This window comes from Sinocyclocheilus anshuiensis, unplaced genomic scaffold (assembly GCF_001515605.1).
Source record: "Sinocyclocheilus anshuiensis isolate Anshui unplaced genomic scaffold, SAMN03320099.WGS_v1.1 scaffold492, whole genome shotgun sequence".
Taxonomy (NCBI): domain Eukaryota; kingdom Metazoa; phylum Chordata; class Actinopteri; order Cypriniformes; family Cyprinidae; genus Sinocyclocheilus; species Sinocyclocheilus anshuiensis.
The window spans coordinates 714,158-735,942 of record NW_015558605.1 but is presented as its reverse complement, the minus strand read 5'-3'; the positions used below and the strand labels follow the sequence as shown (position 1 = coordinate 735,942).

Genomic DNA, 21,785 nt, shown 5'->3' with positions numbered 1-21,785 from the left:
TCATACATGGCCTCTCTCCAGTATAAGGGGCTTTCCCTTCCATTAATGCTTAGACAATTTACACTGCACACGTCTGCGGTGCAGTGTGGCTCTGATACGGCCTCTGAAGCTGATTGCGGCCACTCTAGTCAGTGCTTGTGTTTTTTCCAGCCGCGCCACACACATTTCTGATGTGGCTCTCTGTGCTGCTTCTGTAAAGATACACTCATACGCCTCCTTTGAATAAATATGTCCAAAATCCCACCAAAATCCGTTGCCATGACTTGTCGCGAGAGGCAAAATGTTACGTTTTAGTCGCATAACATTGGTTAATGGAAACGCCGTCATTTCGCAATACTTTATTAGCGACATTAATAAAATATCGCCAAAGTTTTGCGCAAATCTGTAATGGAAACGCGCCTACTCGCGTGAACATTTGAATTCTACACAGAATGCTCTATTTTATAGCAATATGGATGAGATTGTGGATGTCATACCCTGTGCGAAACCCTCCTTCTGCTCGCTCGATGTCATTCACCCAAGATTTTTCTAATGAATTCTTCAGTCAGTTGGGCCCAGTTAAGTGTCCTTTCTCAACAAATGTCTCTTAACTGGTTCCATTCCTGCTTTTCCAAAAGTGGCTACTATCACGCCTCTAGTAAAGAAGCCTTCGCTTGATACATCTATTTTTAAAAATGTCCACCCAATTTCTGCTTTACCTTTTATTTCTAAGGTTTTGGAAAAAAAAAATGTGTTTGAGCACCTTCAGTCCTTTCTCAATGCTAATAGTCTTTGAATTTTCAATCCGGCTTTAAGGCTGCCCATAGCACTGAATTGGCTCTCTACTGACTCCGGTGGTCCTGTGGTCCTTATCCTTTTAGATTTATCTGCTGCATTTAATATGGTTGACCACTCTACACTAACCACTACGTTAAGAGTCATGAGTGGGGCTAACAGGCACAGTTGTCAAGTGGTTTCAGTTGTATATATCAGACAGAAAGTTATGATTAAGCTAGGTGAGTTTTTGGCACCTTCTCCGTTTTTCTTGTATGCATTCTGGTTATTTAACTGGTGCAGTACGTTTACTTCACTTTTGGATCAACATTCCTATGAACAATTGAACATCCCCAGGGTGGGGTTGGGGTAAGAGCTACGATTGGTTGATATTAGTCACCTTGTGTGTAGTCTTCAGTATATAAACAATGATGTTCGAACTGATAAGTGCAGCTGGCAACAAAAGGATCATCTGACAGTCCATACAGGTATGCATGTAATCTTGTGAACAAAAGCACTGTTTATACATGGCTATTAAATATTATGTGAATATTAAATTATATTTATAATGAATATTACAATTGATGCATTACATTAACACTTTTTTCTAACTGAATTAGACTTTGCTCTTAAGATGGCGGCAGCAAATGGAAATCATTGGGTTATGCTTGTAGCTGGTTCAATGACCTGGAAAAATTACAGGCACCAGGTTTGTGGCCTATATATGTGACCCTGGAGCACAAAAGCAGTTTTAAGTCGCTGGGGTATATTTGTAGCAATAGCCAAAAATACATTGTATGGTTCAAAATTATAGATTTTTCTTTTATGCCAAAAATCATTAGGATATTAAGTAAAGATCATGTTCCATTAAGATATTTTGTAAATTTCCTACCATAAACATATCAAAACTTAATTTTTGATTAGTAATATGCATTGCTAAGAACTTCATTTGAACAACTTTAAAGATGATTTTCTCAATATTTAGATTTTTGTGCTCCCTCAGATTCCAGATATTCAAATAGTTGTATATCGACCAAACATTGTCCAATCCTAACAAACCATACATCAATGGAAAGATTATTTATTCAGCTTTCAGATGGTCCAGGGTCACATTTATTATTGGACTTGCAGTGCATTCATTTATTTTGTGAGTATGTGCTTACTCTGGGCTGTTAAGAGTTGGGTTGCTAGCACGATGTCCTACCAGTTGAGCTACCTAGACATTGCAACAAGGGATGTTGCAATGCAGTTTGTAAAAAAATGTATACCTCCATTTCAGGCTGATGTGTGTCACGCCTATCAGATAGTACATCGGAATGGAATTCCTGACGATCAGATTGTGGTGATGATGTATGATGACATCGCTTATAATATGAAGTAAGAGGCTTCCTGCAGATTTTGGAAGTCATGTGGCTCATTGCTGATGTACATTTTTAGCAGATTTAACACAGGATTCACATAGATTTTTCCTGTCATGCTGTACCATTTTAAATCATCCCTAATTAATATTATAGCCAATGTATTATCATGCGTATGATGGGACATAAAAGTGTTTTGCCACAAAATGTCCCATATAATGTTTTATCTTCCTTTACAGAAACCCTCATCCTGGAACAATTATCAATAAACCAAACGGATTGAATGTGTATGCAGGCGTTCCAAAAGATTACACTGGAGAGGTACCGTATTGGCCCGAATATAAGATGACCCTGATTATAAGACGACCCCCCTTTTTCCAGATGTACCTTTTGGAAAAAGGCTTTTTAAAAACCAAATCTTGTTTTTTCTCAGTAAAACGCATTTTTTTCTCTTTATTTTCATATTGCATATTTTTCCTATTTTAATTTTTGGGGCTGCGGCTCTCCAGGACTGACGTTCGCCACCCCTGGTCTAGACCCTGAATATAAGACGACCGCGTTTTTTCAGATGTATTTCCAAGAAAAAAACATCGTCTTATATTCGGGTCAATACGGTAATTTTCTTTTTGTCAAACACAATTGATATTTTCATCCTATACCTGCAGTAAACACAACACTGACTGTCTTACAGGATGTAACACCTGAAAACTTCCTGGCTGCTCTCAAAGGAGACAGACGAGCTGTGAAAAAGAGAAATCCAAAAGTCATTACAAGGTTTGTCTTATTAGTCAATTACAGTTCTTATACAAATAAGGATAAGGACGGAAGATAATTATATTGTTTAAATGATAATAAAATATATAAATGTTATCTTTTTTGTGTCTCACAGTGGAGGAAATGACACAATATTCATCTATCTGGCAGATCATGGTGGTTCAGGCATATTTACTTTTCCTAACAGCACTGTAAGTTTTGTTCCCTCTAGGGTTAAAAATATATCGGGATTATGATTTCGAGCCAGTAAACCTCAATATACTGTATACATCTGTAGTCATAAAATAATGTGTGGAGCTATAATTCTTTATGAGAATTCTAAGCAAGAATTGGAATCATTCATATACTGTATATACCAGTAACTTATCATTATTGTTAGTATTTTTATGATCGGCTTGCAAATTTACTAAGTCTAACGTGTAAATAGATAAGTACTTAAATAAAACATTGTACAGTATTTAACCGCTTATATTATGGTGATCTATTTCAATCCTTTTCCTGCAGCTTCACGCCCATGATCTCATTGAAACAATCAAGGAAATGGCAAGAAATAACAAGTTCTCAAAGGTAAATACAAACATTTGTATACACCAATTAAAAAATAGTCCATATACTGTATGGGCTCTTTTCCCAGAACACCAGAGCTGGAAAAAGAACTCAAGTACTATTGTAGTGTAATCTGTACTTTTCTTATGTGTAATCTGTTGTCTATTTAGGGGTTCAAGCACGTAGTGCTGAAACCCTATTGTAATTGTTAGGATTTTTATTATTATTATTATTAGGGGTTCAAGCATGTAGTGCTGAAACCCTATTGTAATTGTTAGGATTTTTATTATTATTATTATTAGGGGTTCAAGCATGTAGTGCTGAAACCCTATTGTAATTGTTAGGATTTTTATTATTATTATTATTATTAGGGGTTCAAGCATGTAGTGCTGAAACCCTATTGTAATTGTTAGGATTTTTATTTTTCTCCTCAAGTACTATTGTAGTGTAATCTGTACTTTTCTTATGTGTAATCTGTTGTCTATTTAGGGGTTCAAGCACGTAGTGCTGAAACCCTATTGTAATTGTAAGGATTTTTAGGGGTTCAAGCACGTAGTGCTGAAACCCTATTGTAATTGTTAGGATTTTTATTATTATTATTTTTCTCCGCTAAAACTGATCGTGCAGAACAAACCGTAAGGCCTAGAGAGCTGAAACTTGGCCAGATGGTAGAACTCCCAGAGGGGAGATTCTGGCAAAGACTCGTCCCAATCGGCCTATGGGGGGGGGGCGCTACAGCGATCGTAAAGGCGAAACTGCTCATAACTACTAGACCGTTTGTCGCAGACTCAAGTGTCTTATAGCCTTATAATCCGGTATGCAAATTTTTCCACCATTTTGGATTTTGTCCAAAACCTACTTTTGCAAACTAGTCCAAGGTTTTTCGCCCGATCGGAGCTAAACCAGTGCAGAAATATTCTCTGGACAGTGAGTATCAATAATTATTAAAAAAAATTGAACTTTTGACTCATGGTCGCAAAGGGGCGCCAAAAAGTTTGTAAGGGACGGGGCCACTTTTACTAAAATGGCTACAACTCCTGAATGGAATGAGATATCTTCACCAAACTTGGTAGACATGTGTACGAGCTCAATCTTTGGTCAAATAAAAAATGAGTGTGGCCACTTGGTGGTGCAATAAGACGGAAAAACAAAAACAGCTATAACTACGCAACCGTTGGTCCGATCAACTTGAAAATTGGTATGCAGTGTCTTTATCCAAAGTGGCACAAGTGTCTATGAGGACATTTGCATATCTCAAAAAACATTGGTCAAAGAACGGATGTCGATCGGAACGAAACTCAGTGGGCTTGTTCGACTGATGGCCCTAAAGGTCTGTAAGAACTTTGAAAGAAATCAGCCACTAGTTGGCGCTAACAAGTTTTATGGCTCTGTAATCACATGGTGTTTCACACAACCACAAAATATGCATATAATTTGATAGATCTCCTCATTTCATGCAACTTTGCCTGAAGAACCATTGCTGTCAATCAAATCGTTCATTAGTTATTCTCAATTGTTAAAAATCTACTTTTACGAACTAGTCCTAGGTTTTTCGCTCAATCTCTATCAAACCACTGCAGCACAATTCTCTTGACTCTCTAGATCAATAATTATATATATATTTGGTTACCTATAATGGGGTCATTTAGAAAAGGGGCGTGGCCAAATATACACAAAAGTCTATAAAACCTAAACACAAACTCAAAACTTTACTAAACTTGGTGGAAACATGTCTCAGATTAGTCTTAACAAGCATGCACAGTTTCATGGAGATCGGACCATAGGTGGCACTATAACAGTTAAAAAGGCCTAAAAAACTATATTTCTATAGAAAATGACCTCAAATTGTAGAACATGTTCATATATTCACACAAACACTAGATCTTTATATCGTGTGATAGGTCTCCTCATTATAAACAACTTTGCCTCTGGGACTAATGCTGTCAATCAAATTGTTCATTAAATATTATCAATTATGTAAAAAACCTTCTTTTGCAAACTAGTCCTAGGTTTTTCACTCAATCTTAATCAAACCACTGCAGAACAATTGTCTGGACTCTCTATATCAATAATTATCAAAAAAAAGTTGAATGTTGTCCTTTGGTTAAGCCGGGCTCACACTACAGGATTGAAAGACTAGCCGCATGACTGTGTTGCTCACACTACGCAACAAGATTTGTTCTCATCTGTCATTGTCCTGTCATAGCTGCGCGCATAACGAGCTGCACACACTACAAAACATTCAATGAAGAGGTGTTCCCGACCGTCAGCGAAAATACGTTTTCTCACATAAATTCTCGCGAGAAATTACAGCGATTATAGGCCATTTCTTCAAGCATGGACGATCAACTGGCCCTTCAATTGGTCTGTGCAGTTATTTTATCCGAAAGAAAGAAGAAACCACGACAAAAGAGAATATGGAAGAAACAATGGCTTGGAAGACGTGGACTGTCAGTACTGCAGAAAGAGTTGGAGGTAATTAAACAGCACAATGAAACGTGGTATTATATACACAAAATATATGCATTTGTTAAATGTATTTCTAGTTAGTTGATTTTATGAATTTTTGGCTTTTCATTTCTGTTCATAAAGATGCATGAAAAGAGTGTTTATACCATCTGCGCTGTGATTGGCTGGACTAGTTCCACCCTGGCATTGTGTTGCTCACATTACGAGATCACATGGCGATAATATCAAACAGGTTTGAAAATATCGTAGCGTCTGTGATAGCTCGAGACAGTTTGGGATCACGTTGCTGACCTGCTCATACTTAATGAGCTTCGGCGACCGCAACGAGCACCGATTTGGTCACGATCCAGGGGTTTTGTCGCAGACTGTGGAAATCTGTCCGCGACAGCAAAATCCAGCCAAAAATTCTGTAGTATGAGCCCAGCTTTAGCTATAACGGCATCATTTAGAAAGGGGGCGTGGCCAAATACACCCAAAAGCCTATAAAACCTAAATGGAAACTAAAAACTTTACAAAACTTGGTGAAAACATGTGACACATGACTAGTAACAAGCATGCAAAGTTTCATGGATATCGGACAATAGGTGGCGCTATAACAGTTAAAAAGGCCTCAAAAACACAATATTTCTATTTTAACTCAAAATCAATCAAATCAATGCAGTACTATTCTCTAGACTTTCTAGGTCAATAATTATCAAAAAAATGAAACATTTGCATTTGGACAACAATAAACGGGTCATTTTATAATATGTTCTTTACATAGTGTACCCAAAGGCCTTCAATAATAATCAATAAATGTTGAACATTTGCAGTTGGATAGCCATAACAGGGTCATTTAAAGTATGGTCTTGATATAGTGTACCCAAAAATCTATGAATCCCAAAAGAATGCTTTAAACATCACAAAACTAAGTCAACTCATGCATCATGTGATTCTAAACAAGCATGCAAAATGTTATGGACATGGGGCAAAAAATAACACTATAATAGTTATAAAGGTTAAAAACACAGTGTTGTATGAGAAATTGCAATTATAACCACTATATGGCAGCGGAAGACAACTAATGAGCTCATTAAATGCACTAAAACAGTACTGTTCATAGGTTTGCTTATGGATTCATGCTTAGACATTATAAAATCACTGTTATAACATTTAAAATCAAATTTAGTCAAAATTTACCATTTTGTTCATACAGACATATCGGTTTTTACAATTATGCCAGATTATGATTACAGTGTGAAAATCTGAAATAGCACAAAGTTTCCTGTAAGGGGTAGGTTTAGGGGTAGGGTTGGTGTAGGGCAATAGAATATACGGTCTGTACAGTATAAAAACCATTACGCCTATGGGATGTCCCCACTTTTCACAAAAACAAACCTGTGTGTGTGTGTGTGTGTGTGTGTGTGTGCAAGCATGCTTATTGAATATTAATATAATAGTTGAACCATTTCATCTCTCTCTCTCTCTCTCTCTCTCTCTCTCTCTCTCTCTCTGTGTGTGTGTGTGTGTGTCTGTGAGCCTATTCTCCATACTGGTTGTGTTTTATTGTCAGCCATACATTCAGTTTGGTCTAGACCCTAAAAGCATGCCACCTTAAAGGCCTTAAAGTGCTTGAACCCCGGTAATCCCTGCTTACAGCTATATTTAAATATTATTTTTGTAATTAAGTAAACCAGGTATTTTCTACTTGAGTATCCAAAAGTAAAAGTATACTATGATTTAAAGACAACTCTGAATTTGAATTTATTCATCTTTAAGAAGCGAGCCATGCATTTTTTACTGCACGTGTGCACAGGTCATAAATTATCTTTTCCATTAAAGGGCAATATTTATCAGAAGTAAGCCTATCAGATGTTATAAATATAAAAACAGGCACTCATTACAGAGGGCTGCAAAATTCAAACAAAAGTCATTGTTGTTGATTATCGCTCTTAATATTGCAATCATGATTATCAACGTTATTAGAATACTTTAAAAACACCATATTCTTATAAGCTACACAAGCCAAATGTGGAAAAACTATATTGAACCTATTTAAGGTGAGGCTGAAACCAACACAGAAAGTTGTTTTGGATCTTTTATTCGTACAAGAAGGTCATTCAACACAGAAGGGCTTCTGCAGGAGGTAGACCTAGTTAGACAGATGCACACACTCCACCTCTCCGCCCTAAGTTTCGATCGAAAGGAAACATCTTTGCATCAATTCTTTAATATGATTGGATCATTTCTTCATGTATAATTCAGCAACCTCTGCCTCTTTTGCTGGAAAAGCAAATGCAGGTTTTGATTACTTCAGCTTATTAACCCTAATCACGTTATTATTTTTCAGGTACAGCCCCCTTTTATAATGCAGGGGGCAGCATGCTTCAGATTCTAGAGAGCATGTGATTGACAGTGGTGGAAATTTTGATTCTTTCAAGAGATTTGTTCATTTTCAGTTAATTCACTAAAATGATTTGTTCAGATTCGTTCACTGATTCGTTCAGTGACCATTTCTTCATATTACATAAATACGCCAGCAGGTGGCGAAAAAGAGCATGCATTATGTATTGTCAACGAACGTATTTGTTACAAAAAAACTGATTTGGCTTTATTAAAGCGTGTGCCTAATCTAATCATTAAATAAATAAAATGTAAATACGTGGTTCAGCTGACCAAAACACAAGGTTTTCTTGCATAATTGACATTTTAATTGTTTAGACAGACATTTACACGTACATAAATATAGGATTATTTTAAACGTGTCGTGGAGTTATCTCCTGTATTACTGCGCTTTGCATCCACTTTCTGCTGATTGCTGAACAAGATTGGCTCACATGCTAATGACCGACCTATGAACAACATGTACAAGTTGTTCAATTCGTTTACGACCGAGATCTCTCTCTCTCGTTCAGACTCAAAACAGCGACTACAGTGATGGGCGTATTCGTTCATTGGTTGACAGCAAATTTCAAATATTAAAAGGAACGATAAAATAACGTTATTAACCAGTTAATGCCCATTTAAAATGTTCTATTCTGTTCGGAACTATACGATTTCGTTTGTTTCTGTCAACATTTTGTTTGTTTCCAGTTTTTCGTTTTCGTTCCTTGAACCGGTTCAGAGCCCTGATTTGAACAATGTTTGAGTTCATCCAGAGATGAGTGAATAATTGAAGATTTGACAAATCTGAGCTCCGTTTGAGACGTTGTTGAGATCTCTTCTGAAACAATAAGTGTCAGTTTTTGGGATTGACAACCGCATTTACTTACAGGTGTGAGTCTCGAAATGTCCCGTCCCGTTCACTTTCTGACGTGTGTTTTCTATCACTGTATGACGTGACAGACACTAGTTGTCCAGTCCTGTTCCGTTCATACAGCGAGTGTTTTCCGAGAATGCGGTTGCGAGTCCTGAAAATGTACGGGTGTGAGTTCGGTTACAGAATGTGGTTGTCACACCCGTAAATAACTGAACTGTGTGTGAACGTAACCATATTAAGGACTCAAATACAGGACTGACAACCGTATTCTGCTGCTGTGAACGTGGACACGTTTTTTTTTTTTATCAGACTTAAGAGCTTGTACATGTAAAATTTGCCAATGTTTTGGAGCACACTAATTTATAGATATCCTTAAGGCTAACATATTCACACTAAAAGGAAAAAAAAAAACACTTAGCAACGCTTGGTATATATATATATATATATATATATATATAAAAAAAATGTATGCATAAAACTTTTACATTGTGTCTACACAATCACATTGTTGTAAATTTTAACAAACGTCTTCTGCCCCTGATCAGCCAGTTAAGTAATGCACTTAAAAGAAATGTTTGCAATTTGTTTAAATGTTTCAACAGACAATGCAATCCCTCATTAATTTCCAGCTCTGGCATTCGCACTGTTCTCTTTTTGCAAAATAATAAAACAAGCTAAAAAAAAAAATCATAGTAATGAGAGATGCTTATGTGGAGTAAAAGGTATTAAAATGTAGCAAAGTAGAAGTTGTAATAAATTTAAATACTACAGAAAGTTCAAATTTGTAAATTGCAAAATGCAAAGTAATAGATTGTTTACTTCCAAATGAGCTTTTAAGGTTTTATTACACCTCTAAATACCTCTCCAATGCTTTTTTTTTTAATGTGGTTCAGATGGTGATATACATGGAATCCTGTCATTCCGGATCGATGTTCACCAAACTTCCTAACGACCTTCATGGTAAGAAGGGGAATTATATTAAACTATAAAGAAATTATATATTTTATATATATATACATACACACACTGTGTTTTCTAGTGTATGCTGTGACTGCAGCGAGAGCAGATGAGAACAGTTATGCCTGTTATTTTGACTTTGAGAGGAAGACCTTTCTCTCTGATGAATTCTCAGCTCTTTGGATGTACTACATGGAAGCGGTTTGTCTTAGTGTGATTTGAGTCAAATATAGAATTATGCTAACAAATAAGACTATAAATAAAAAACATTTTATTTCTCAGAATGACCTTGATAATAAAACATTCCGGGATCAGTTTAGTTATCTTCAGGAAAAGATGAGGATGTCTCACTCCTGGCGTTTTGGGGACATGGTAAAAAATACTTTACACAGCATAAATTAATAAATAAAACACTAAATTCAATTCTCGTAATTGTCACCAATACAAGGTTTAATGGGAAGACATTCATATTTGGATTCCATCAGTATTGTATTTTAAAGTTTATAGTGTTTTTGTTTTGACTTTTCTTTAGAAAATGGGTGAACATCCAATCAGTGAGTTTGTGAATAACACCCCTCGAAGAGTTCGGGACGAGACAAGAGCTCAGGGGTTTGCGTTAACTCATTTGACCTCTAACCATGAAGTGCCATTCAAAATCTTGGAACACCGAATTAAAACAGAAACTCATGCAGGCAGGAGACAACGTCTGAAAAGAAAACATGAAGCTCTTCGTCAGGTTTGATGTCTATGTAATACAGTACATCATATATGTAACCAATATGTCAAGCGCAGATGTTCTACAGTAGTGTTAATGGATGACAAAAATCCTTAAAAACCCTTTATTGATAACTAACTAAAGTTTTGGAAGGTCACCTACAAGATTTCCTGCAGTCGCAAAAATATCAAACCAATAGACGGTTTCAATGGCAACAACATAAACAAACGTTAGGCCCAAACTTTACTTCCGGTAGACTTCCGCAAAGAATCAATAACAACAGAGTCCCTGTAGAGTAGAGATTATTTCTGATAACAAGCAAAAAAAATGTAAACATTTTAGAAATTAGTCTGATTCAAAGGGGAATCAGAAGGCTGAATCCTGACTGACAGAGGAGGAGCTGGGGATGGAGGAGGCTAATTAGCTATTGAGCAACGCGAAAACTGCTGATAATACTGAGGGACCTTACATATGAATGCTTAGACAGGTGTCACATCCCTATAGGTAGACGGCCCCTGCGTCCGACGAAACTGTCTATAGCCCCATAGCTGAGTTAGTGTTTGTTTGTTGAAACATTTCAACAATGTTTTAAGTAAGGAATAATTGACGGTGGGCTGTTGAATTATTGGAAACATGCAGCCAAAGAATTCAACAGACCGTCTTCTATTATTGCGCTTATACCACGGTTACCACACCACAAGATGTTGTTCAGATGTTTTATCTCAAGACATTTGTAAGGTATTTGTCCTGAAATGGTTGTGTTGGTAGGACTAATTTCTCATGCATCTTATCTCAAGCCGTTGCTTCAGCCTGTATATGCAGTTATCAGATATCGAGAGAGAGAGAGAAAGACAGACAACACACATGCACATGTTTGCTTCATTGAGACAGAAAAGCCAAGTATCTATATTTGTTTTCTTCATATTCGACAGCCCGGGAGGAGAAAAAACTATAAATGGCTTGTTTAACATACATTTCTGCTCATGCCATGATAGTGTTTGAAAATACAGTTATGACATCAAATCATGCAGCTTGAATATCCTATAATGTTAAATAAAATGATGTTTTGGTAACAATATTATCTATTTATCAGAATGTGTTTGTGTTCATACATGAATCATTATCTTCCAGGCTAAAGCTAAAATTGAAGGAACAGTTGAAGCTATCAGTCAGCACTTTGATTTTAAACATGATGATTTGGATGAAGATCATTGTAAGATGCATTTACATGCACTCAAAAGTGTAGCTGAGCATTTCAGGGCAACCTGTTTTGACTGGGACAAGGAAGAGACTTTCACACATTTCCATATCGCCTCGTCACACATGCATGTATTTGCTTGTCTTTGTGCACGTGGAGTTGAAGCAGAGAGGTGTGTCCATCACAACACTATTCAGCATCATTTTGTTTATTGTTCTAATTTAACAGTCTGCATTAACTTACATTTTATCTTAAATCACTAAATACGTTTTTCTGTAACAGGATCATAGAGGTCATAACAGAAGTCTCCAGGAAAAGCCGAAGGAAACTCCAGGAAGGATATTAACAACATCCTTAAGAGCTTATGAAATTTAGATCAATCTCATCCTAACATGTGAAACTATTGAAATTTGCTCGTAGATAATAACTTTGGTTAAAAGTAGAAAGTGCAATCTGGCATTTGTGTCAAAATTGAGTTATTCACATATTCTTATTCAGTGACAATTTATTTACATTGTGATGTTTTTCTCTTCATGCTGTACATTTTGGGACTTGTTTTAGAAAACAAAAAGCTTCAAACTACAAAGTCAAATGAAATGCAAAAACTTTGAAGCTCAACAGGGCAAGACATTATGTACTTGTCTGAGTAAAAAAGTTACTTGCCCGGGGTTCTTTTTTCTTTGGCGCAAATGTAATTTATTCTAAAGCAATAGTCTCATCAGTGCTCTATCAGGTATTACTTTAATCAGCATATTTGTGATATTTGCCTTAAATTGATTGCTGTTACAATTTTTTACTTTATGAAGAACAATATTTTCCTAAGCTGATTAAATGAACATGTCACCATTTACGTCAAATTCTTAAATTTGATCAATAAATTAATTTAGAATAATAAGACAGTATATGGTTGTTACTATTCAAATGAAATCAGTATCAACAAACTCCATCTTTCCACTGCAGAGGAAACACAGAAGCTGCATCGAAAGTGCCATTTAGATGTACTTACTCAGACTGTTTAAAGGGGTCATATGATGTTGCTAAAAAGAACATTTTGTGTATTTGGTGTAATGAAATGTGTTTATGCGGTTTAAGGTTCAAAAAACACATTATTTACCATATAATGTACATTATTGTTTCTCCTCTATGCCCCGCCTTTCTGAAACGTGTTGATTTTTACAAAGCTCATCGTTCTGAAAAGCGAGGTGTGCTGTGATTGGCCAGCTGTCCAGTGCATTGTGATTGGCCGAATGCCTCAAGCACGTGACGGAAATGTTACGCCCCTCACATACTGTGATGATGCCGTCTCCCTGCAGCACGAGACTCAGTCCAGCTGCTCTGCTCGTGCACATCCCATCATCGGTTCTCTTTTAGCAGTTCAGTCAATGTACTGTTAGGAGTAACTCGGGATATTGGTTTATTTCGTGTCAGAGGGAGTGTCAGGCACGTTTATAAACCGAATAACTTAAGTAATTTGTGGATTAGTGCGTACTGGAGACGCGAACCGTTTCAAACGATTCAGTTCGATTTGGTGAACTGGTTCGACCGGTTCACTAAGAAGATCCGGTTAAATAGAACGATTCGTTCGTGATCCGGACATCCCTAGACAAGACAAAACCAATAAAACCCATTATAAACGAGGCATTTGTTGCATCCAGTGGGGACATAATTACTGATTATAATGACTTATACTGTCTTTTTACGCGTTGCGTATTGCGCCGCGTAAACATAAAACCATGTCTGCATTTGTGATCGGAGAAACAACAAACAACAAGCGCTACTCTACACTGCTCAAAACTCGCGTTTGAATCATCAGTGGCAAATTATTTAAATATAAAAAACGTACTTACAGACTGTACAGACTGTCCTTGTAAAGTTTGAACTGCCCAACATTATAGAAACAGCCACAGATGCATTAGGCTACTGGTTCAGGAAACAGTCCTCATCCTCCATAAAAATGCGCTGCACACATCTGAATATTTGGGTTGAACTGTTCTGGAACAGTGTTGTAAATACAACTTAACCGCTGACTTCTAGTCTTGTCCTCTTTTGGAAGACCAAACAAAAGTAGTTTCGCTTTCACAACGAAACACACAGCGCCTCCACAACATGGCAGCAAGAATTGCAACATTGATTCAACCGATTCATTCAAATGGCTGATTCATTCAATAAATGAAGCAAGTGACTGTCTTTATGAATGGCTCTTTGAATTATTGACTCGTTCAAAAATGCTGAATCATTCAGTAACGAAAGACTGTTGTGTGTTGCTCGGAGATGCTGTTCTGCTGTGGCTTTGCTTAGAACTATTTTCGTTAGCGAAATGGAGCAAAAACTATCAATAATGTGTGTAAAATGTAAGTCAGTTAATATTCTTTGTTTATTGAACTAAAGTTGTATCAAATCAATATTACATTTGCAATCATGCTGAAAGTCGGGAAAACATCACTCTTGGTTGTTGCATATGTTATATAGAATATTTTTCTTTTTTTGTACCGCAGTATGTTTGTTCATGTTTGTTTCTTTGTGTGTGCTGTTGCGCTTATAGTTTTGATTTCTCCATGAGTCAGACAGGCTGCACGAGCCTCAACCGACACGACCTTGATACTGTCAATACATTATTCATTATTAGTCACCGTTTACACTGAAAGTAATAAAATAAGAATCGTTCTCACCAAAGTTTCGGTGCTGCCCTAGTTATTGTTTGTTATTAAAATTTTAATCAGTTTACTTGTCCGGTCGGGCAAGTAAAATTCTCTTTCACTTGCCCCTTCACAAAATCCGACAAGCGTTAATGTCGAGCCCCGTTCAATATCTCCATACTGCTAAGAATGCAGATGTTGGATTTCAGAAGTGTTCATCTATATAAATTATGCCCTTCAAAGTGATTCTGTCTACCAGTTCTGGTTTAAGGAATGGTTCACCCAAAAATGTCATAGACATTTCTCAAAACATCTTTGTTTGTGTTCTGTAAAAGAGAGTCATGTTTTGAACCATGTGAGGGTGAATAAATGGTGACAGAATTTTTATTTTCGTATGTTCCTTGAAGGCACAGAAATATGACAATTCCCATAGCAGTGTATACTTGATCAGGATGTTTGGCTATGCTTCAACAAAAGGAATTACTAATAATTAAACAATCCTTAGCTTGCTCGATGCATGTGCGTACAAAGACTTATCACGGTGCCCTAAGAGGCTTGAAACTTAATGTAAGTGATTTATGAGAAGTTCTCTTAATGTTTGAAATTGATCCAAAACAAACACGCTACTACAAAAACATGCCACTCCATTTATTGCTCCACCCTCAAAATAACAAACATGCTATGCAACACAGGCATTAAATGGATGTGTCTTTATCATAGCTAAGGCCGAGCAAAATCATGCAAATGTAGAAACGACATGAGTACAGGTACATGCAAGCATCACACCAGCTTCAGATAACCAATGACACTTAAAACTGCTCTGTTACTACATCTAAAGCATATCTTAGTTCTGTGAAACAACAAAACAATTTTTTTTTAGTGACCAAGCGGATAGTGGCAGACAGCTGAGTTGATCACGTTTGATCAATTTAGCCTTCTCAAATCATCACAACTTGCTTAAAATAAAATCTGTAGATATAGAACACTTAAAGCATATTACAATGTTAGTTTAAACATTTAAAGCTGCAGTCCGCAACTTTTGGCGCTCTAGCGCAGGGCTCTACGCTTACTTTTCTTTTTAGGAGCACTTGTGCTCCTAACTTACAAAATTTAGGAGCACGTTCAAACTGTTAGGAGCACCTTCTAAACAATTATCCAAAATGTTATCAAAAAGTATGTCATCTTTTGTCAAATTCTTTAAAAAATTATATTTTATAAGCTTTTTAAAAATAAAATTAAAGTAGTAGTAATTAAAACAACAGAATAAGAACAAGTAGAATAAGAAATATAAGTTACCAATCAAATTAAATCAGTATTAACAAAATTAATTTGTAGAGGTGGCACAGAAGAACACAAAAGTGGCTTGGTGTACTTTCAGACATTTAATGAGGCTCAGAAGTGGAATGAGTGCAATTAAATCCATAAATTCATGATGATATTAATGTTTTAAATGTAAAAATTTGAATATAGAAATATTAAATGATTTAAATAACTGAAAAGATACCTCCGCTGTGTCTTTGTTTTAAACTATTTTCGACGACGAAATAGAGCAAAATCAGACAATAGTGTTATAGTCAGGCAATGTAAGTCACTTAATATTAACTTCTTGTTTATTGAATTCTATTAAATCAGTATCACATTCACAAACTCCTTTGGTGCTCCTAAAAAATTTTTTATAGTCGCACGCAGTAGTTTTCAGTCGCAAATGCGACTGAAATGCTCGCACTGTAGAGCCCTGTAGCGGTTAACAAACAACTGCATGCATCTTGCGGTTGTAGCCGAATATCGTAGCCGGAGCTACTTCTCTCTGTTTATGTCTATGACGAATCACACAGGTACTGGGCTACACTGCAGCAGTACCTACCCGTTATTATAGAAATTTTGTAAATTTTGAACACAAAAAAGTTACGGACTGCAGCTTTAACCTAGATAAAAGTGCGCTGTTAGGCATATATCTAAGCGTTTGTGCAGAGAGTGGAAGCTGAAGCGCGCTTAATGCATGGAGGCGCCAGCGCGATCACTTCATTTTGTTCTTTATAACAGTGGAAACAACTTGAAGTAGCCTACACCATCATTTTTGCTCATACAGATAAGACTAATACTTCATTCGGAACTATAAATGGTCTACCCTTATTTTTGTGTGCACTCACAATATCAACAAAACGTTGTGCTTTTGTAAAATAGAGAAAACAAACAGGATGCGCTTGGATTTCCGTCTCGGTCTCCGTGAATAGGGACACGTCGAGCTCGGGCAGAAATGCAAAGCTTGTGCAGTTTAGCTTTGCCGTGTTCACAATAAGCTACAGAATACATGTAAGACTGAATCCATGAAGGGCTAATAATGACAGTAAGACGTTAATAATGTATGATCGTGCTTTGGTTCTATTTAAGAAAAAGTTGTATTTATTATTACTGCAAAAATTAGTTTTTGTTCCATTAATAATTTTTATGTGAGGTTGAAAAATAAACGGTGCTATTATCATTGGTGCTATAAGCCAGTTTTTCATCAGTTACTCATCAAAAGCAGCATCAAAAAGCAGCGTGCTCACTGGCAATCCAGTTCATTATGAACAAAAAAAATATTAGGCCTATATAAGATCAGCATTTGAACACTATAATAAACACACAAGAATTATCTGCATGATGTCACTGTTATTTTTATTATTGCGAAGTGAAATGAATGAAGAGCGTGTCTGTCTTGTGTGTGCGCAAACACGAATGTTTATCAAGTTAATCCATAGTCCAGTGGTAGAAGCTAGTCAGTGATTTCTAGGGCTGGCTCGATACCACTTTTTCAGAACCGATACCGATCCGATACCAAAAATTCGGAGTATCTGCCGATACCGATATTGATCTGATACCAGCGCAGTTTTTTTTTTTTAAATCAGTGTAGAATTTCTATACCTTAATGTGTAGGTCGATCATCAGTCTTTTGTCTACTAAATATCGACAGCTTCATTATAAAGAACAAATAACAAACGAAGAAATATATAATCATAATCTATGACAAAAATACTATTATAAACTAGGTTAATAAATAATTCAGTAGCAAAAGTTACTCTAGAAAAATAATGAGTGCACAATTTTATAAAATCCTAAACTTTTAGTGAAAAAAAAAAAAACATTATTTAGTGGGTAACACATAAAAGCGAGTAAGTGTAGGACTAAATCTGGTAGGCCTACACATGGCTCTTTGTATTGTTGTAAAATACATTCATGAAAAACAAGTAATATATTTATATATATAAATATATACTATAGTTGGATCAAAACCTTTCATCAAAGTTGTCCTAAAACCAAAACAATACCCGTTCTTGTCTTAGAACAACTTTGATTAACTTTTTTTGATCCACTTCAAATGTTGTCTACTGTATAAATTAAAAGACATTTCTTTTAAATGAATAGCAAAGTAATGGTAATGGCAACATATGATAGATAAGATGAACAAGACAGGCTAATAATAATCTTTCATTGTGCAAAAGTATTATATACTAAAGGCTGTTTTTGGGGATTTGTATTTTATACTGAAGTACAATTTCAAACTTTTAAACTTCTTGTACTTTTACTTGATTACATTTCTGAAGAAAAACTCATACTTTTTACTCCTTGCAGTTTAATTTTAACTTGAGAAGTACATTTTTTGTTTGCATTTTATTTTCTACCATCTTACACGCGTTAAAAACAGCTCAAACATGCACACTTGACCTGCGAGAACCAATGATGGTATAAAATGTAGATATCACGTGGCATTTTCGTTTATAACTTCATAAAACATGCATAGATTGTAGAAAATGGCACATCATTACTTATAGTGGATGCTCCTGATTGAAATGAGTCCAAGATCAACATAATCCCATGCATTGATCATGAGTGAAAGAACGATTTTAAAAATGCACATTAGGGGGCGACAAAGGCTAAACAAAAAAAGGTTACCTTGGTTCCAAATACTGTAACTTTTGATTTCTTTAAGCGTGCACCACAACATTCAGATCCAGATCCAGCTCCAGGAACATCACCAAAAAAAGAATTGTCCTCCTACCTTATTTCCTTCCTGAGTTATTGCATGTCAAATAAGAAAGATATGTAAAATTTCACTTGAGCAAACTTTTATTTTTTGTCTTTTATCAGCAGTTTCTCAGCATGAGAATGTACAAATTTAATTTATTTTTTAAATTTAAAAATGTAAAGTTTAATTTCAAACAATACCAACCTTTTGACTCTCCTTGCTAGAGATTTGGAGTTATGAGTCATTAATTTGGTGCATGTCACTCAGAAAACAAATTTATTTATTTTTTTTAAATGCCTACCTTTGTTCCAAATGCAGTAACTTTTGATTTCTTTATGCATTCACCACAAAATTCAGATCCAGATACAGCTCACAGATAGAGGAACATCACCCCAAAAAAATGATCCCCCTATCTTACTTCCTTCATGAGATATTACATGTCAAATTAGAAAGATATGTACATTTTCCCTTGAACACACTTTTTTTATTATTAGCAGTTTCTCAGCATGAGAATGTCCAAATTAAAAAAAAATTCAGAAAAAAAACTGAAAATGCGTTCAAGGCTTAAAGGGTTAATAGTGAATATTAGTAAAATGTGTCATTTGCAGTGTTGGGTAAGTTACTCAAAAAAAAGTAATCCACTACAAATCACTAATTAATTCTTTAAAATTGTAATTTGATTATATTACTTTTTAAATGCAGTAATCAGTAAAGTAAACTTGAAAGTAACTTTATTAAATTATTAAAATACACTACAAAAAGTAGTAAAAAAACGTATAGTTCTTTCATTAATTTAATATTGACTGAAAAATTACATAAGTATTATTTGTATACACCCAATATCAATAAAACTTGTTTTTATGGTTTTGTAAAATAAAGAAAACAAATAGGGTGCGCTTTCTGCATTCTCAATCTCCGTGAATATCTTCCTGAAACGAGTCACTAAAATGAACGAAAATGACATGCGACATATATCTAAAGAAACCTTGAAGTGTCTATTTTTAAATGAAGTCAGTCATGTCGAAAACAAATATTCTCTGATAAAATAATCCGTATGAAACCAATGCGACTGCAACCTATATTGTGATCACGTCCACGCACATCGCACGCTATAATATAATCCTCCACGCTAAACCACGCTTGAGATGTGCGAATATGTAAACGCCCACATCATCTCTGTAAACAAAGAAAGATTCATAAAGTTCATCTCGGCTACTTTTCGTTTTTGGAAGAAGGCACGCTGTTCGGAATAAGCCTTGAATTTACCTCAGAAGAAGAATGCGATGTGACGCGGTTTAATCCAGCAATGAATCTCATTCTGATGAGGCATTTATTTTTACTTATATTAGTGTTACTGTGACATAAACTTGTAAACATTCACTTGTTGAACTTTTCCCAATCTATAATACCAGACTAAAATATGTGACCCTGGAGCACAAAACCAGTCATAAGGGTCAATTTTTCCGAAACTGAGATTTATACATAATCTGAAAGCTGAATAAATAAATAGGCTTTCCGTTGATGTGTGGTTTGTTAGGATTTGGTTTGTTAGGATTGGACAATATCTGGCTGAGATACAACTATTTGAAAATCTGGAATCTAAAATGTGACCCTGGACCACAAAACCAGTCATAAGGGTCAATTTTTCCGAAATTGAGATTTATACATAATCTGAAAGCTGAATAAATAAATAGGCTTTCCGTTGATGTGAAATATACCCCAGCGACTTAAAACTGGTTTTGTGCTCCAGGGTCACATATGACATCACAGTCAAGGTTTGATTAGTTATTTACAGATGTGCAGTACTGAGGTGAGTTATGTGTTGTTCAGAGCTTTCTGACCCTTCATAGACAGCAATGCCACTCAAATGTTCCCAGGCCCAGAAACGAAGTAAGGACATCAGGTGCAGAGGAAAGCACATGCATGCGTCGTGGTACTCTCCATAATGGCGGATGATGTGATTTGGAGGAAAATTGTTGAATAAAGTCATTATTCTGTTTTCTTGGCGCACTAAAAATATTCTCGTAGCTTTGTAAAATTACGGTTGAACCACTGATGTCACACGGACTGTTTTACAGACGTCCTTAATTCGTTTCTGGGCCTGGGAACATTTCAGTTGCGTTGCTGTCTATGGGAGGATCAGAAAGCTCTCGGATTTCATCAAAAATATCTTAATTTGTGTTCTGAAGATGAACAAAGGTCTTAAGGGTTTGGAACAACATGAGGGTGAGTAATTAATGACTTTAATTTTTGGGTCAACTATCCCTTTAATGTTACACATGACGTAGACTCAACCATACTCTGTAAAATTCCTGAGTCCATGTCTAATCCGTTGTTAAAGGGATAGTCCACCCAAAAATGAAAATGTGATGTTTATCTGCTTACCCCCAGGGCATCCAAGATGTAGGTGACTTTGTTTCTTCAGTAGAACACAAACGGAGATTTTTAACTCGAACCGTTGCAGTCTGTCAGTCTTATAATGGAAGTGAATGGGAATCACAGCTTTGAGAGTCAAAAAAACATACACAAACAAAACCAAATTAAACCCTGCAGCTCGTGACGATACATTGATGTGTAAAGACATGAAACGATCGGTCTGTGCAAGAAACTGAACAGTATTTATATCGTTTTTTACCTCTTTTACACCGCAATGTCCAACATCCGGCGCGTGACGCGTATACGTGCTCTGGCATAGTAGACATAGATGTATATAAGTAGATGCCTCATTAGTGACTGTTTCTATGGGCCGCGGGCATCTACTTACATATATTATACTGTTCAGTTTCTTGCACAGACAGATAATTTCGTGTCTTTACATATCAATGTATCGTCACGAGCTGCAGGGTTTAATTTGGTTTTGTTTGTGTATGTTGTTTTGACTCTCAAAGCCGTGGGTACCATTCACTTACATTATATGACTGACAGACTGCAACGGTTTGAGTTAAAAATCTTCGTTTGTGTTCTACTGAAGAAACAAAGTCACCTACATCTTGGATGCCCTGGGGGTAAGCAGATAAACATCACATTTCCATTTTTGGATGAGCTATCCCTTTAATAATTGGACTCAAGTTCAGAGATTGAGTACCCCAACTCTAACGGTGCCACACAGCACCTTCTCGATATAGAATCCTGCTG

General features: G+C 36.0%; 2 protein-coding genes across 2 annotated transcripts in view; both read left to right on the top strand.

The window, feature by feature from the left end:
- The window catches only part of LOC107680187 (gastrula zinc finger protein XlCGF57.1-like), a 964,523-nt gene that overhangs the window by 823,854 nt on the left and 118,884 nt on the right, over window positions 1-21,785 (top strand). The window lies entirely within an intron of this gene.
- On the top strand, window positions 1,220-12,894 carry LOC107680193 (legumain-like). The gene is made up of 13 exons (XM_016475979.1): window positions 1,220-1,241; window positions 1,374-1,462; window positions 2,033-2,130; window positions 2,351-2,432; window positions 2,803-2,885; window positions 3,001-3,076; window positions 3,390-3,452; window positions 10,032-10,098; window positions 10,178-10,296; window positions 10,378-10,467; window positions 10,628-10,831; window positions 11,942-12,180; window positions 12,291-12,894. Exons 2-13 carry the CDS (start codon window positions 1,388-1,390, stop codon window positions 12,352-12,354), a joined length of 1,260 nt encoding a protein of 419 aa, XP_016331465.1. The 5' UTR covers window positions 1,220-1,241; window positions 1,374-1,387; the 3' UTR covers window positions 12,355-12,894.